This window comes from Leptonychotes weddellii, chromosome 1 (assembly GCF_054177405.1).
Source record: "Leptonychotes weddellii isolate Sample4059 chromosome 1, ASM5417740v2, whole genome shotgun sequence".
NCBI lineage: Eukaryota > Metazoa > Chordata > Mammalia > Carnivora > Phocidae > Leptonychotes > Leptonychotes weddellii.
The window spans coordinates 162394507-162412812 of record NC_138369.1 but is presented as its reverse complement, the minus strand read 5'-3'; the positions used below and the strand labels follow the sequence as shown (position 1 = coordinate 162412812).

The following is an 18306-nucleotide window of genomic DNA, read 5'->3' as shown; positions in this document are numbered from 1 at the left end:
GTATACACTATGGGTCTCCTAATCCAGGGTTGTGTAAATAGTGAGTCTATTCAGTGGTGTGTATATGTTTATGCATATGTGTGTGTGTGCACAAATATCTGCATATATTCAGTGTGTGTGTGTGTGTGTTGGCCTAAGAGCACAGAATCCAGATGTTAATTTTAGAAAAAACTGTGCTCTTTTCATTGGGGCTTATTCTAAGATCCAGTCCTACTTTTCATTTTGTTAGATTAGGAAATATGCTCTGCAGCCTCCAAGTTAAAATTCCTATTTGTGGGGCGCCTGGGTGGCTCAGTTGGTTAGGCGACTGCCTTCGGCTCAGGTCGTGGTCCTGGAGTCCCGGGATCGAGTCCTGCATCGGGCTCCCTGCTTAGCGGGGAGTCTGCTTCTCCTTTTGACCCTCCCCCCCTCATGCTCTCTCTCTATCTCATTCTCTCTCTCAAATAAATAAATAAAATCTTTAAAAAAAAAATTCCTATTTGTGATGACCTCACCTGGAAGAGATAGAGCTGAAAAGAAAAACCAGTGCCTTCCTGTACCTAGGACTTTTCTTTCTGATGATGATATGACAATATACCTTCACTAGGAGAAATATCAATGCCCCCAATGGTAGGTTTTGGTTTAAAATTCGTAACACATGAGGGATCATATGGCACAGGTTACCATGTCCTGCACAAAAAATTTCTATTTATTTACTTATTTTTAAAGATTTTATTTATTTATTTGAGAGAGAAAGAGAGAGAGAGACAGAGCACAAGCAGAGGGAGAAGCAGGCTCTCCACTGAGCAGGGAGCCCGATGCGGGACTCGATCCCAGGACCCTGGGATCGTGACCTGAGCCAAAGGCACATGCTTAACTGACTGAGCCACCTAGGCCTCCCGAAAATCAGTTTTATTTTACCAAAAAGTCTTTATAATGAAAATAAACAAGTGAACTAACAGCAATAATCATCATCTCCACTTTTCTGGCAGGCTTTTATATAAATAAACCAAAGAGAAAATTTCCTGCTTCCAGTGTAAGAGACTTAGCGGCAGCGGACCAGACAGCAGCGGACCTTGCTTAGATGAGGAGCTGCGGTGGGTCCCATCCCACTGCTCTCTTTCTTTGGAACTGCAGCCGGAGGTCAGCCCAGCTGAATAGCAGTTCAGAAAGAGCCATTAACACCACACACACTGACAGCCATAGACAACTACCCACATCCCAAAAGAAGAAATGCAGGGACGATGTAAGTATCCTACCCTGACACCATGCCTGAAAGAATGAAGGACGGAGAGTTAGGTTCAGTGGCTTCTTTCTTCCTCTCAACATTCAGATTTTAAGTAGACCCATTGCCTATTGTAAAGGGGTGATGTATTCAATTTGGTCTATGTGAGCAGGCTAGAGAAAAATGTGGATTAAGTTACATCAGAAACACTCCCCACTAGGTTAACACACAGTTTCTTGAAAGTGACTCTGCGCCCAGGTTCTGATCCTCAGCAAAGATTTGAAGGTTCTTTTGTGAAGAGTAACCTGGCAGAAAGAACATGTCCAGTACTGAGGAGGGCATTTAAATCACACGGGGGAGAGGGAGAGGAAATGCCATCTGCTCACTTCCAGTGACTCTGTTTCTGTCTGTTCCATAGCATGGCTCTATCTCCAGCCTGACTTTTTTTTTTTTTCCCTCCATCAGTGGAGTGGATCTCTACGTGTAGCTCCACATATTAAAATCGCCTGGTGAGGTTTTTAAAAACTACTACTGCTAGAACCTTACACTCAGGGACTCTGACTCAAATGACTGGTGTGGGGCTCAGGCTTCAGTATTTAAAGCTCCCCAGCTAACTGTAGCAGCACTCCCTTAACTCCTAGCACAGTGTCAAACTCACGGTAAGTTCTCATCTAGTGCCAGCTAAAATTGGTTATCAGTGTGCTATGAATCAAACCAGAGCCACTGCTTTTTAAGTCTATGCCATTTAAAATAGATGCTATTTGTGTCTCTGAGCATTTTAACGGGACTTAATGCCATTCACAACTGCTCATATTGAGAAGTTTGCAGTTTTTCACAGCTCAGTTTTATAGACATCTACTAGTCCTGTTACGTTCGGTAAACTTGCCTCAACAAGCTAAGAGAAAATGCCCAAAATTAGCACTCCTACTGTTCAGGAGAGTGTATTTTGTCTTTCTATAACTGCTTCAATTCCAGCACTTAGCAGGAAGGCATTTAAATTTTTATTGTATTCCTATCTACCAGAAAAAAGGATTTACAAGTTTGACACTAAACAATCATAGATGGAAGATTTGAAGTAAGATCACACATTTTACACTGAAGCATAATGTAGCTATCACTGAACGCAGACTGACACTTAGGATAAAATCCATCCAACTTTCCCTGTGACTTCAGGGAGAATGTAACATATTCATTAAAGAATGTCCCACAGAATTTCAAATGTCAAAATACAATATAATCATACAGAGAAAATCCTTCAAGTTTAGTAATAGAAATTTCATTACACTGCTGAGAGAGAAAATTGCCAGTTTGTAATTATGCCTCTTTCTCCACAGGTATCACTCATTACAGAAACTAGAATAACATCATGGTAATGAGATTCCTAAACAAGAAAGTAGTAAAAACACATGAGCACCTATCAGATGACCCACATTATGGATATAATATAGTTTGCTCTCTATTGTCATGATTTTAGTTTGTTCATAAATAGAGCAAACAATATAAGAAAAGCAGAAAAGGCTGCTGATTTAAATTTTACCTATTGATAAAAATATATTTGAGAAAGCATCTCGAAAACTCCAGGAGCAGCCCCAATCCTGCTTGCTCTGTTTGCTTCTAGGAAGTCCAAGTCTGGCTTTCTGGTCATTAATTGACAGTCTGCACCCATGACACACCATCATCTGTCCCAACTGTCCTTCTCTTCCCCCTACATCCTCTTCTTGTGCCTTCTATGATTTCTGTTCCATAACCAGAGAACTTTCCTGTATCTTTTACGTCGTCTTGGAATTCTCTTTATTTTCTAATCTTAAGAATCATCTGAGAATCTTTTAAAAATCCCAAAGCCCAGGCTATGGCCAACACTAATTCAATCACAATTTTTAGTTTTTTTTTTTTTGAAAATCCACAGGTTATTCCAATGTGCAATTTTAAGAACCAGTGACTTATTGGTTCTCTATTATATGAGTTTTTTTCTAATACTTTTCAAAACTTGTCCCTCTTTTTGACAGATGCCTGACAAAATTCCTACTCTTGATTAAACCATGCCTTCTAGAAAGAAAGTCACACAATTACAAGGCTGATTCAATTTAGTCTTGATTACAATTCTGAAAAGATCATTCAATATTACCTAGATATCCTACTATGGTTCCCTAGTATTTTCATGCCTGGAGTGGTCTATTTCATGCTTCTACTTTCTTCTCAAACATCACTTATTCCTTCTGCTCCCAGATGATGACCTCATTTGAAAGTATAAAGCTATCGAACCTGAGCTACTTAGCCTTCATACAACTCCACTTACAACGAACCTATACCTGTATCCAGAAATTGACATGGAAACAATGAGTTTAATTTGAATGAATGAGTGAACAAATGAATCAATGAGTCCCACTGATTCCAGATTATTTATGACATTTCAGTTTATGTATTAACATCTGATGTCATGGGGAATATGTGTTTTATGATTACAACATGAGTTTTCAGTTTCCTAGACTATTGTGTTATATTAGTGAAATGTTACCAGTTTTGTTGATTTAACTCTGCTAGTTCAGTACTTTTTAAATGAGAAATTTGAATCATTTATGTTTTGAGCTATACCCAGAGAGTTATATGCAGCATTAATATTTCAAATTGAATGAAGGTGTACTCATTTAGAAAGTGTTCTTCTATAACACTATCCCCAAGAGGAAAAAGAAAATGACAACGGAGAAAGCAAGGCTTCTGTTGCAAGAATAATTCTTACTTTAGTTCAAAGGCTTTCTGAACAAGTGGAATATGAACATGACAGTACTGAAAGTGATGCATTCACTCTGCATTTGAATCTCTATCTATATATGATAAAACTAAAGTAGATGAAGTCAAATCAGAGGGGAAAACAAAGCAAATTCCTTTGAAATAAAACTAGCCGTAAGCTCTCAATAAAAAGATTTCCCCCCACCAAAAAAAAAGTTATTGAAAACAATTTTCTTAACATTATTAGATGAGATACCTAATTATCTGAAAATGAAGAAAATTATTTGGAGTTAATTGTTGTAACTTTCTCCGTACCACTGCCTAGTCTAGGATAGGGTTACAAAGAGCTTTCTGAAAAGCCACAACATTTTCCTCAAAAACCAACTTGAAACTCAGGGATGGCAACATTTTAATGCAGCTTATTTTTGAAACTTACATTTAGAGAATTATTAAATGATACTTCATTTTCAAAATTATTTAAATTTTCTTCATTTTGTTTGGATATCTGATTCTTAAAATTCCATTCTGCTTTGTCTGTCAGTATTTTAAATCTGCAAGATATGTGCTTCATGCTTAGAGTTTAATTTATGCTCTACTTGATATTGTAAAATGTTTATGTACATTTATATTTAAAATTAGTGAAATAATGTAGTTTCTTCTCTCTAGAATTCTAAACAGTCTTTAATAAAAAACACTATCAATGCCATTAATTTGGCATTATATGAAATTAATACTGTAGTAGTCTTCCCTTATCTGCGGGGGATATTCTCCAAGAACCCCAGTGGATGCCTAAAATCACAAACAGTCCCAAACCCTATATATACTATATTTTTTTCCTATACATACATACAAACCTATGATAAATTTTAATTCAAAAATTAGGTACAGTAAGAGATTAACAATAACAAATAATAAAATAGAATAATTATAACAATATACCTAATAAAAGTTAATGTAAAAAGTGTTCTCTCCCACTCTTTCTCTCTCTTTCTCCATAAATCTTATTATACTATCTAATATACATATATTAGAAAAAGGTGATCACCCTTTTTCTTTCTGTGATGGTGTGAGATGATAAAATGCCTACTTGATGAGATGAAGTGAGGTGAATCACTTAGGCAATGTGACATAGCCTTAGGCTACTACTGATTCTCTGAGGATAGGTCAGAAAGAGGATTATCTGCATCCGGATGGAAGTTAACTGGGTGGTAAAGTGAAACTGCAAAAAGCAGAACCTAAAGGGGGGACCACTTTATCAGTATTGACTTCTTCCCTAGTACTGAGATCACTGGGCATAGTAGCCCATGTGCTTGCCTGACCACCCCCCTTTATAGCAATTCCTGATGAGTCACACAATGAGGTCATGTGACTACTCCCTCTGCTTCAGATGACTGGATAGGAAACAATAGCACTTCCAACATAACCACATAGCTACTAGAAACCTGGGCAAAATATATCCCTATCCTCATTTTTTTCTCCTTTGAATGGCTTTAGCAGTTTATCCATATGCAATTAACATATATTTAGTGAGGTTATCCTATGTGTATGGCAAATATTTTTTATTTTATATTTATTTTTAGCCATCTATTAAATATGCTTAACTAACCAGTGGTTACAAAGGGTAGCAAGGCATAGCCATATAGATTATCAATGATCTTATGTCTTATTTTTCTAATCTGTATTCTTTTAGTTATGTTATAAATACAGAAAAAAGTAAACCACAAACCCATTCAGTCATCAACACTGGGTCTTTCTTGCTGAAGAATTCATGATATTTTAAAGTGATGACAACCACTTTTTTTTTTTTAAAGATTTTACCTATGTATTTGACAGAGAGAGAAAGAGAGAGCACAAGCAGGGGGAGTGGTAGGCAGAGGCAGAGGGAGAAGCAGGCTCCTTGAGGAGCAGGGAGCCTGACTTGGGGCTTGATCCCAAGACCCTGAGATCATGACCTGAGCCGAAAGCAGACACTTAACCGACCGAGCCACCCAGGCACCACAACAACCACATTTTTTCATTCAACTTTCTAATCAATGAATGATCACTAAATTCATTTCCTTAGACCCAGTTTTTTTTCATTTATTTGAAGTTTAATATTTCCAAATGACTTCAGTCTCACTCCAGTACATCAGTCCTATTCTTACTTGACTTTTGATTTCATTGCAGGGCTTCCTTGTGCCTTTCTATCTACATTTGTCTAACTGAAGTTACTCATAAGTTCCACCAACAATCTCCTAACCCAATTTCCTATATATTTATATGACATTTTCTGTTCATCTCTATCACTGTATCTAGTGCATGCACTAGTATAAAGATACTTGTCTGCTTACTTGTCTGTAATCCCTTTTGGGTTTTGAGACCTTGAGAGCAAGAACTATTTTTCACCTCAGAATATCTACCACTTAGCAATGCTTGGTACACAGTGGGTACATATAAATGTCTGAAGCATGAGGAATTTTGTAAATTGTGTTAAAACACATTCTAGAATGTGTTATGCATATGTTAAATTTATAGTTTAAATTGATATATATACCAATTTACTAACTTTTAAAATTGAACTTACTTGAAGTCAATCTGCCTTCTTTCTTTCTCTCTCTCTTTCTGTGTACATAGAAGTTCTCTGCACAGGTATGCCAGAAAAATATTAAGTTTTATCTAATGCCCACATAGACTATCACATGAATACCATATAGTAGATACATAATAAATGTTAACCGATCAATATATATCCTAGAAATCATCCTAGAAATGAAAACTAGCTGAGGTAACCCTCAGACCCCTTCATACGTGAAAGCTAAGTAAGGTGTTTTGGCAGCAACATTCAGTAAATGTCACTATGAATTCAAAACAAAAGAAGTAATATTTACTCTTAGACTTACTACAGAAATGGTTTAATTTACCACATATATCAACTTGGAAAATGTCATCTGATTTCTAACAAAGAATTATTACATTTACTCATGTCTTAAAGAGGAAATGAATGAAACATTTTAAGAAACTTTTATTTTTAACCATGTACCATTAGGCAAGATTCTAAAGAAATACTCTTAGATGGAATTGGAACATCAGTATTCAAGACCTATTTATTTAATGGAATAATTAATAATATTAAAAATAGTTAACAGTAAATTTAATTTTAAATTCAACTAACTTAATTTAAATAAAAGTTAATGATGAGCTATGTGCCTGGCAATATCTGAGTCTCGTAACCATATTAAATCATTTCACCCTCAAAATAGTCGTCTGGGGTGGGTGGTACTCCGTTTTATCACTGAGCAGATGAAGGCCCTGAAGGCAATGCATCCTACCCAAGTCACCCATCTAGAAGTCTTGGATTCCCACTCAGAGAACTTTCTTAACCGCTTTGCTCTATCTTTTCCTAAAAGATATACATTGATTATACTATGGTGGCTAATCTACATATTGATATAAGAATTTCTTTAAAAATTTTCTCAAATTGGAAATCAGAAGAAAAAGACAACCAACCAGCTGCTGTATTTTCTAGCTGTACAACATTACGCACGTCCCTTTACCTTCACAAATTGCAGTTTCAGCAAAATGCGACTTGGGACATTGACCTAGCACACCTTAGTACTCCTCTAACTTTTTCCCAAGGTTTCTTTTAAACTAAGACATGATATAGAAAAAAAAAATTATGAAGATTAAGTTAGATGGTGCACAGGAAAGTGCTTTGGAAAGTGCTTTAGAAAGTATAGAATGCCATGTCAATATAAATTTACTTTTATTCATATTTATTATTTTAACTCTCATACGATGAATGAAATATAAAAATACAAACATAATTTAGCCATCCCTGCTCCCCTCTCCTGTATTTGATTCTTGCAGATGACTACATGGTATTAGAATAAGAAATATAAGTGTATTTATTCATAACCAATTAAATAATCTAGCAAATAAAAAATTCACAGCAAATATTCCTCTGCTTTACCCAGAGTGAAAGAATTTTTTTGAAACTCAAAATTAGGAGTATATAAGACAAAAAACCAGCAAAACAAAACAAATCAGCCAAATTGGTATCATTCTCAGAAAATCAGTACTGATCCTAATGATTTGTGATGAACAGCACACATATCTAAGTGCCTAATGAATTTATGTAAACATGTTTTAATAAAAAAAACTGTAAGAATGTGTTTTCTTCTCTTAACTTATTCTTCCTCTACTAAAGAAAAATAAAAATAAAATTTCAGAAAGCTAACAAGTTTAAAAATGCCTAAAACATGAATAAACAACCAGGTTGCTCCTCAGTCAGTCTCGAAAAATTTCTTAAATTGATCTTTTTAAATATTTTCTTACATGCCACTTGAAAAAAATTACTCTGCTTATAACTACAACTGGTGATTGCAGCTAATGAACTACTGCTAAAAATATTACAAGGTAATATTTTATATATATATTTATCTATTTATTATATACATAGACATCTATCTGATATCCTTTTTTTTTTTTTTTTTAGAAAAATGTGAAAGCCTTGTGATGTGCTAGATGCTGTGCCAGTTGCTACTAGTTCCTGGAGATAAAATAGTGAATAAGATACAGATGACCCCTCTTTTCACTGAGTCTTAAATTTACCAAGGGAGTTATATATTTAATAGTTTTTCAAATGTAATTTTGTTAAGTGCCATGAAAGGTAAGTATAGGGTAATATAAAAATGTATGACAGGGAAAACTAGCATAGCATGAGGCTTTAGGAAAAGCTTCCCCAAGGAAATGAGATTTGCGGATGAAGGATTTGGTCAGGTATGGGAGGGAATGTTTGAGTGGAATGCTTCTCAAAGGAGAACTGCAAATGTATAGAGCTCAGAGTTGAAGGAGGTTGGTACATTCAGTGAACTGAAAGAATGCTTGCTTGGCTGGAGCAGAGCGATCAACAGGGAGACCCACAGGAGACCATTCATGAGAGCCTTACAGGTCAGCTGGAGGACACCAGTCATTGAAGCCATTAAGCAGGACAGTGACATGATCAGGAAATGGAAAAAAAAAAATATTTAAAGTCATGATAGCTCATAGGGAAATACTAAACTTCATAAAACAACATCAATAATCAGAAATTATAGAGCTACTTGGAGATTATTGATTTTAATGTCTGTAGAGAAATGCTAAGATTTAGATAATAGGACAGAGGGAATAAAAAAGGGTGTTATATTGGTGTTAAGCATTAGGAGCCATTTGTTTTAAGGACAAAAGAATAAAACTTCAAAGATCTCTTAGTCCTATATCAAAGAATAATCCCAAGATTATATTTGATACCACAAATATGCTCCCTTTATAGACCTTACAGAAAGAGATGTTAGAAATAATTATGTTTTTTATTATTACTATTTATTGTTACTATGGGAAGAGTTTTCAAAACAAAACAGATGCTCAGCCTGCCCTAGGTGGAATATATACAGTTAAGGTGATTATTAATATAAATACTTCACAAAGCTTATGAAATTACTGAGATTTGTTAATGTCCTAGCTGTCCATGACCCATTTTTACCCTCATGGAATATACACCAAGACTCAGGAAATAATATATTTTTTTAAATATTTTAAAAGATTTTATTTATTTATCAGAGAGCACAAGGAGGGGGAGAGGAAGAGCGAGAAGCAGGTTCCCCACTGAGCAGGGAGCCAGATGTGGGGTTCGAGCCCAGGACCCCGGGATCATGATCTGAGCCAAAGGCAGACGCTTAACCGACTGAGCCACCCAGGCGTCCCAGGAAATAATTCTTAATATGAATTTGAATCAGATCTTTCTTATTTAAAAGTTATCAATATTAATTTAACTAAGGCTGTTAAATCTCTGTCATGTGTAGTCTGTTTGATGCTTGCCTGCAGGTTCTGTTATGGGCTATAGGCTAGAACTGTCTTCCACAAAGGACGACAGTCTCAGGAAAAGGACTTTATTAAGTACTTCAAACTACCCACACTCTCCACTCATTAGGTATAGGCTTCTAAATTGACATTGCCTACACAACTTCCAGACTAAAGCAGTAAAGTGAGTCAAGATTACTAGAATTCTTTTCTTTTTTTTTTAAGGATCTTTTTTTCTTTTTAATTATTTTTTTTAAGCAGGCTCCATGCCCAGTGTGGGGCTCAAACTCACGACGCTGAGATCAAGGGTCGCATGCTCTACTCACTGGGCCAGCCAGGTGCCCCAAGATTACTAGAATTTTTGAATGCAGTGGGCTTCAAGAATTAATGACATAGGACTGACTGCATAAACTCGGAGGTTTTATTTTGGTTCTCTGTTTGGAAAACTGTTTTAGTTTCCACACATACAAAGAAGCCCATTCCATTTCTTTTTAAGCTATCTTAGAGTATAACAACTTCATGAACTGCTTTTGAAAATGAAATAAAACACTAAAAAAAATCTCTCGCTAACTCCCCACTTCTCCTTACTTTACATGGTAACATATTTACACAGGTTCATAGACCCTATCTTTTTATCAGGATATAATTGAAAAAATTGATTGTGCAACTAAGGCCTTACTGGAATGGCTATATTTGTGAACAATGTTTATTGGGTCAGTGAAGACCAGTTGCTTTTAAGGAACTGAGGCTGATTTTACTTATGGATATAATGCCTGCAAACTCCACTCAGGGAACCTGGCCTGCAGCCTGGCTGGCTCAGTGCAGTCTCCCACGTTGGGAAGGTCACTTCCGGACAGCTTAGGACTGTTAACAAATTTTGTTGATCCTAGGAGAGGAATACACTAGTTTATAGGGGTGGGCTTCCTAACCTCAAGTTAGCAAACAATAGAGACTGATTGCCTGATTGACTGAATTAACAGAGACTTTTAAAAGTCCAATCTGAGGTTCCTTATGCAAATTTCCAGATAGACCTGAATTAATTTGAAGCTCTTCTAAGGCTTTCACTATAGAAAAGTAAGTCAGCCTCTCAAATACATTTCCCAGCCTTTCTATCTCTCTCTAGTCTAAAAACTGGTGAAATCTCCTAAAACTTAGAAATGCTCAAATGACCGTTGTTGACCAAATAGAACAGAAAATATTATTTGTTGACTTCTATATCTTATCATTCAAGATCCTTAGGACAACAATGACCTTTGAATATTCATAGTTTTCCTATTTTTAAAATAAATATATATAAATATTTTTGTCTATCACAATATCCTTTGCCTTGGTTTTCACATTTATAATATAAACATACTGGTGTACAATTACCTCAAAGACCAATAATCTTAGCTTGATATGTCATGCCATGACAATTATATCTTTCTTATGTTTAATGTGTGAACACTAATATAATAAACTCCAGTGATTAAATTCAGAATAATTCTAAGTTTTAAAAATAGTTCACCCCACTTGTTGACAAAAACATTAAATAAAATGCCAGCTATTAGACTACTTTTGCATCATGTAGTAGTATAACAATGATTTTACAGTAATTTAATTTGTGCAGCTTATATAGGACAGTGTATGAAAAGAAACAAAGTTGTAATTTTCTGTTTTAAATCTGAACAGTAATTCAAACTATTCTACATGATTTATGTCATATGTAATATTAGTTAACGTTCTGAACATAGATGGGATATGTGTTCAACTCATACTTACCCATAAAATTGAGATAGCCTTCTCCACCAAGAGCATGAGTAATGAGTCGAATCATTTTATGAAGCTGTATTCCACGATCAATAACTGGAGTAAATGGGGTCAGAACACTCATGTTGGTATACATTTCAGCATCCATCAACCAAAATGCCAGTGTCTTGTCCCCAACGAGTGCCTATGGAAATAAAAGTCACTGAGATAAATGCAAGGAATAGGTACTAAGCAGTTGTGATTTATACTAGAATAACACAGGATTACACGGGATGGGAAACGATGAAGGAGAGGTGTTTGAATTAATATTAATTTCATGTGTTTTTCAATAGTTGCTTTCTATGTAGAAGGAGAACAGGTAAAATCAGGTGAGCTGGTCAGAGATCAACACTATTTTCAGGATGGATTTTTGTTTTTAAAGAGCTTGGTGAAAACTCAGGATAAGCCACCTGAATATTTGTTATACCTCAGCTGATGCTTCAAATTCTCTGAAATTGGAATAAATATTTATTATAATGTTGAGAATACTAAATTTTATTTTATTTTTTAAATTTTTTATTGTTATGTTGATCACCACACATTACATCATTATAAATAAACTTTAAAAATAGCTTGCATTACCATGATTTTGTTTGTTTTGAAAGAATGGAAGACTTTCTTAAAAATCATTTATATGTATATGTATTTATATTTATGTATATGTATTTATATATATAAAATATGTACATATATATAGTAAAATGGACCCTATTCCCCTTCAACAGAGGGCTGACAGCTTTTCCTTAAAATGTAAAATTTGCTTTTTCATTGAATTTGGCATCTAATCTAAAATTAGTTTATTTTATACGAAAATATAACAGTTGATAAATGGGGCAGGTAATTCAGAAACATCCTGAGTAGTAGAAGAGAGGCTTCTTAACAATCTGAATTATTTTAAGGGCCAAAAAGAATTGGCTCAGAATATGGTTCCTGGCTAAGAATTTTCAGAGTTTGATTAGATAGTAATTGTCATCTATATTACTTGAGTTCAAACTATTTCACTTTATCAAAGTAGACTCTTTGTTCTCCGACTTACAGATAAAATTTTAAATCTAAACATATAAAGTGAATGTGTACAGTTATGGACTGAACTGTGCCCACCCCAAATTCATGTTGAAGTCCTAACCTCCAATGTGACTATTATTTAGAGAGAGGGCATATAAAGAGGTAATCGAGATTAAATAAGGTCGTAAGAGTGAGGCTCTAATCCAATATGAGTGGAGTCCTTATATGAAGAAGAAGAGATACCAGGGATGAGTGTGCACAAAAAAAGACCGTGTGAGAACAGAAAGAAGATGGCCATCTACAAGCCTAGGGCAGAGGCCTCAGGAAAAACTGAACCTGCTGACACCTTGATCTTGGACTACCAACCTCCAGAATGGCGAGAAATAAATTTCTGTTGTTTAGACCACCCGGTCTGTGGAATTTTGTTATGGCAGCCCTAGGAGACTGAAACACATACCAATAAAATGCAGCTTCAATCTGACATACAACTTCGAGTGCTGTAGAAACGTGGCTCACTAAGTAGGCTCCATTGTTAAAGAAGTTTGAAGACAACGTAGATCTATTTGTTAAATAGTTATTAGTACTGGTTCTTTTTTTTTAAATATTTTATTTATTTATTTGACAGAGAGAGAGACAGCACAAGCAGGGGGTGCAGCAGAAGGAGAGGGAGAAGCAGGGAGCCTGACGTGGGGCTCCATCCCAGGACCCTGACATCATGACCTGAGCCAACGCAGATGTTTAACCAACTGAGCCACCCAGGTGCCCTATTTTTGCTTTTAGAAAGAACTAGGAAACTTGCATCTTTTTGTATATTCCAACAATTTGTAATAAAAGGCAGAATTACCTGAATCTTCAAAGTATGAAATAATTCTATAATTTTCTGTACATTTTGGGAAGAAAACTATAAAAATAATCTGTTTCATCTTCAATTTGTTTAATCCACTCATTTATTCTTTTATTCATTTATATAAAATAAATGTATCTAGGGAGCTCAAAATATGTTATAATTGCTAGGAGTTTGCAATATAAAGAATTTATACATGTATCTTAGTTTTCATATTGTTATGTATTTGGTGAGAGTTCCTCCATGGTTATATTATCCATTTTTAATTTTTTAGATTTTGGTTCTGATTTTTTGTAGGTATTTGATTTGCTCTATGGCCAATTTAAGTTGAAAAGAAAGCCCTGCCCTGATTTGGAAGATACAAAATTTAATACAGGTTTACAGCATGAGTCAGAAAACTTTCTGTAAAGGCTACCTAGTATATATTTTAGGCATTGTGGGACACTTGCTCAGTCTCCACTACTTAAATCTGCCATTATGGCTCAAAAGCACCCACAGACAATACATAAGTGAATGAACATGGCTGTGTTCCAGTTATCTTTACAAAAATAGGCAGCAGGCAGAACTTGGCCCATGGGCCTTAGTAGCTGACCTCTGGTCTACTTAGACTTTCTAAAAATTTTTTTTTTAAGATTTTATTTATTTATTTGACAGAGAGAGACACAGCCAGAGAGGGAACATGAGCAGGGGGAGTGGGAGAGGGAGAAGCAGGCTTCCCGCTGAGCAGGGAGCCCGATGCGGGGCTCGATCCCAGGACCCCGGGATCATGACCTGAGCCGAAGGCAGACGCCTAATGACTGAGCCACCCAGGCACCCCTAGACTTTCTTATTAATTAGAGAATACACCTGAAAATCTACCTGTTTACCTTAAATGGTCAATTTCTTCAAAAATAACAAGCTTATTGTTTGAGCTTCAATTTTCTTAATACACATACTGGAAATAATTTCCTTTTTTTAAAGATTTTATCTATTTATTTATTCCTTTTAGAGAGAGGAGAGAGAGAGTGTGAGCCAGAGGAGGGGCAGGAAGAGAGAGATTCTCAAGCAGACTCCACGCTGAGCATGGACCTGGATGCAGGCTGGATCTCAGGACCCTGAAATCATGACCTGAGCTGAAACCAAGAGTCAGACGCTTAACTGACTGAGTCACCCCAGTGCCCTATGCAAATAATTTCAAAAATTTTTACTGTCTCCTTTTTAATGTATAAAGAGTACTTATGTTACTTATGCTTATGAGGATTGATATGGCTTTATATAACTAAATGGCCTTTGTTCCCCCACTTACTTATGTTTATTGAACAACTACTAGAAGCAGTCATAGTGCTAAGGCTGAAAATCTAAAGGTAACGGAAACAAATGTTCTGCCTAAAATGTGATGAAAGCATGGAGGATGAGGCAACTATTTTTCCCTAGACAACTAGATGAGGTCTTGAGGGAGAATATGACATCTGAGGCAGGACAGTAGGACTTCACAGAAGCTTCCCAGGTGCACTAGACACTTGCAGGTGTGTGGGGGAAATTACAAGATTGGAACAAGGTTGACTTATTCAGGAATGGGTGGGAATTTTATTGTACTGAAAAATAAAATGCTTGGAGAGGTGAGCAGAGAATGAAGGTGGAAACTTTGGCTTAGGCCAGAATATGAGTGGGCTTGAATGAGAAGATTTAATCAAAAGATCTGGGTTGACGAAATGAGCTTTGCTCTGAAGATACCTCAGGCTGCATTAGAAAGGATGGGCCAAAGCTGGACAAACAGGGGTCAGGGTAATTACCTAGCAAGAGATTTCAGTGATTGCAGGAAAAAAATGATGAAAGCTTATCAAAAGGCATAAAAGAAAACCTCTAGAAGGAAATCTAAAACGGAAATTAAAATTAACCTGGATCAGCACCAATATTCCTCTTGTTACAACAAAGGAAAACATGTAAGAGAACACTTGCAACTGTCATTTACAATTTTTTAATTACAGTTTGGCAGAGTAAAAATAGTGCTGCATTTTGAAGCTGGAATTTATAGATCTGCAAAATAATTTTAAAATGTTTTTCAAGTATAAGCAGTTTTCACGTAAAGATAGATATAAATTATATTAACTGTATTAAACTATAGAGATTTGCATTTAGATAGGTTTGTATTAGATATGTTAATAAATACAAAGAAAGCCACAATTAATTTGTACACATATTCATTTACCTGATCATGGCTCTCTGCATAAGCAATGCACTTTTCAAGGTAGCGTCTGTTTGTGAGTGTGTACACAATATTGCCCATATTCCAATCTTCATCTTTAAACTCTTTAAGTAGCTAAATGCAAGAGAGAAAATAATTTGAATAAACCATTATTGTTCTCACCTTAAGTCACTATCTGAAGGCATCCATCATATCAATCCAAATTACTTGACATGTAGATACAAGGGCACCCATGTAGCAAAAACATCTTTGGTTAAACTTTTTACTAAAATCAAAGCTTTTATACAGACTGACCAAATGACAGTGATGTGGGGCGTGGGTGTGTTTGCTTTTGTGCAGATGGTTTGTTCACGGCACTTTGGGCTTTTTTCAACCTTTTTTTCTCACTGTAACAACTGCTACCTCTTGATTAAGACCACAGTGAGGTGTTACTGTGCACATTATCTTTTTGTCACTTTCACAAGAGAGAGATATACTTGCTACATCTTTAGGTTGAATAAAGAAAATTTTAGCAGGAATAATGTTTTGTTCCATTCTTTAAAAAAAATGATAACTAAAAAAAAAAAACCTGTCATTTCAAAGTTTAAAGACTATCATGAAATAATTACCATCTTAACAGACCACACATTTCTTTTTTTTTTTTTTTAAGATTTTATTTATTTGACAGAGACATAGCGAGAGAGAGAACACAAGCAGGGGGAGTGGGAGAGGGAGAAGCAGACTCCCCACTGAGCAGGGAGCCCGACACATGGGGCTCGATCCCAGGACCCTGGGATCATGACCTGAGCCGAAGGCAGGTGCTTAACGACTGAGCCACCCAGGCGCCCCCAGACCACACATTTCTTTCTCCACTTCAGTTATCACTCAGTCTCCAAACTGGCTTCTGCTCTATTTCGATGCAAATGACCTTGCCAAGATTGCAGATGACTGTCTCTTAGGTAATACTTTTTCTTAGGCAACTATTTGCTGTATGTGTTGAGAGTGCTGACTCTATCCCTTCCCATGAGACACTTTCCGTCTCGGTCTACAGTGTGAGACTCCTGATTGTTTTGTTTTGTTTTCCTACCACTCTAGGCATCCTGCAGTCTCTCCCTCTGCCTATCCTATAAAGCTGGTGCTCTTGAAAGTTACTCCTAAAAATAGCCTCTTTCTTCTACTCAATACACTTTTTCTGCCTGGGTTCATTCCTTTGTCCAAAGTGTCAATTGTACTCTGATAAGCAGAATTCTAAGATGGTCCCCATGATTCCTGCCCCTCCAGATTCACATCTTTGTGCAATCCTTTACCTAAAGTGGAGGTGGGACCTTGGAATATGATGGATGTCCTTTGAAGAAATCATGAGATAGCAACTGAGTAATGTTTTAAGTTACTAGATTTGTGGTAATTTGTTGCACAGCAACTAATGCAAAACTAAGGCAGATTTTGGTACAAGAAATGGGGTTCAGGCCTCCTTGAATCTTCCTTTGTTGACTTTTGTCCAAGGAATTCAGATGTGTTTAGCCATCTCTCAGAATTTCAATGTGAATCGTTAGACACCACACAGCAGACTGTGTTAGGCAGAATAATAATGACCACCCACAGATGTTCACATCCTAATGCCCAGAGCCATATTCATGTTGCCTTACATGCAAAAGGACTTTAGAGGTGATAAAGTCAAATACATTGAAAGGGAAAGATTATCCTGGATAACCTGGATGGGTCCAATGTAATTATAGGGATCTTTCTCAAAAGGGGGAGTGAGTTGTCAGAGTAAGAGAGAAATCTGAAGATGCTACCTTGCTGGCTTTGAAGATGGAGGAAGGGGCCACGAGCCGAGGAGTATAGGTGGCTTTTTAAAAAACTAGAAGCCTTTAGAAAAGGCAAGGGAACTAGAGCCTCCAGAAGAAGTAAAGCCTTGCCAATGCCTTAATTTTAGTCTAATAAGATCCATTTTAGATTGTGACCTACAGAACTATGAGAACTATATAATAGTAAATTTGTGTTGTTTTAAGACACTGTTGTGGTAATTAGGTACAGCAACAACTTCACACTAATGTATAGACCTACACAAATATGCCCACTTAATTTTTGACTACCGTGCAAACACAAATCAATGGAAGGATAGACTTTTCAACAAATCACAGTAAAAGAGTCAGAAATTGCAAAAAAAAAAAAAAAGAAAGAAAGAAAAGAAACAAACTTGAACTAAGGAACTAAGTCTTAAACATTGATTGCACAAAAATTAATTCAAAATGGGCCATGGACTTAAATATAAAAGTATAAAATGTTTGAAAGAAAACATAGGAGAGTCAAAGAATTCTTAGACTCGACACCAAAAAAGGTCTCTATAAGAAAAAAATGATAAACTGGACTTCACCAAATTTAATGTAGACAAAGAACTTTTGCTCTGTCAAAGTCCACATGAACAGGATAAAAAGATAAGCAACAGAATGGGAGAAAACATTTGCCAACTACATGTCCAATAAGAGTTTAATTTAAATTATATAAAGAACTCTCAAAACTCCACAGCAAACAAATGATCCAATTAGAAAACGGTCAAAAGATATGAATGGACATTTCATCAAGGAGGATATATAGAAGACAAATAAACACATGAAAAGATGTTCATCATCATAAGCCACTAAGGAAATGCAAATTAAAACCAGAGTTAGATATCACTACACACCTATTAGAATGATTAAAATAGGTGCAAGGATGTACAGAAACTGGATCTCTCCAACATTGCTGGTGGGAATG

The 18306-nt window shown here is 35.9% G+C and overlaps 1 protein-coding gene across 1 annotated transcript in view; it reads right to left on the bottom strand.

Moving 5' to 3' along the window:
- The window catches only part of GBE1 (1,4-alpha-glucan branching enzyme 1), a 276713-nt gene that overhangs the window by 60310 nt on the left and 198097 nt on the right, over positions 1–18306 (bottom strand). The window contains exons 11-12 of the mRNA XM_006726989.3: positions 15574–15684; positions 11510–11681 (exon numbers count right to left, since the gene is read on the bottom strand). Of these exons, the coding sequence (XP_006727052.1) occupies positions 11510–11681; positions 15574–15684 (283 nt within the window). The remainder of the gene's footprint in view (positions 1–11509; positions 11682–15573; positions 15685–18306) is intronic.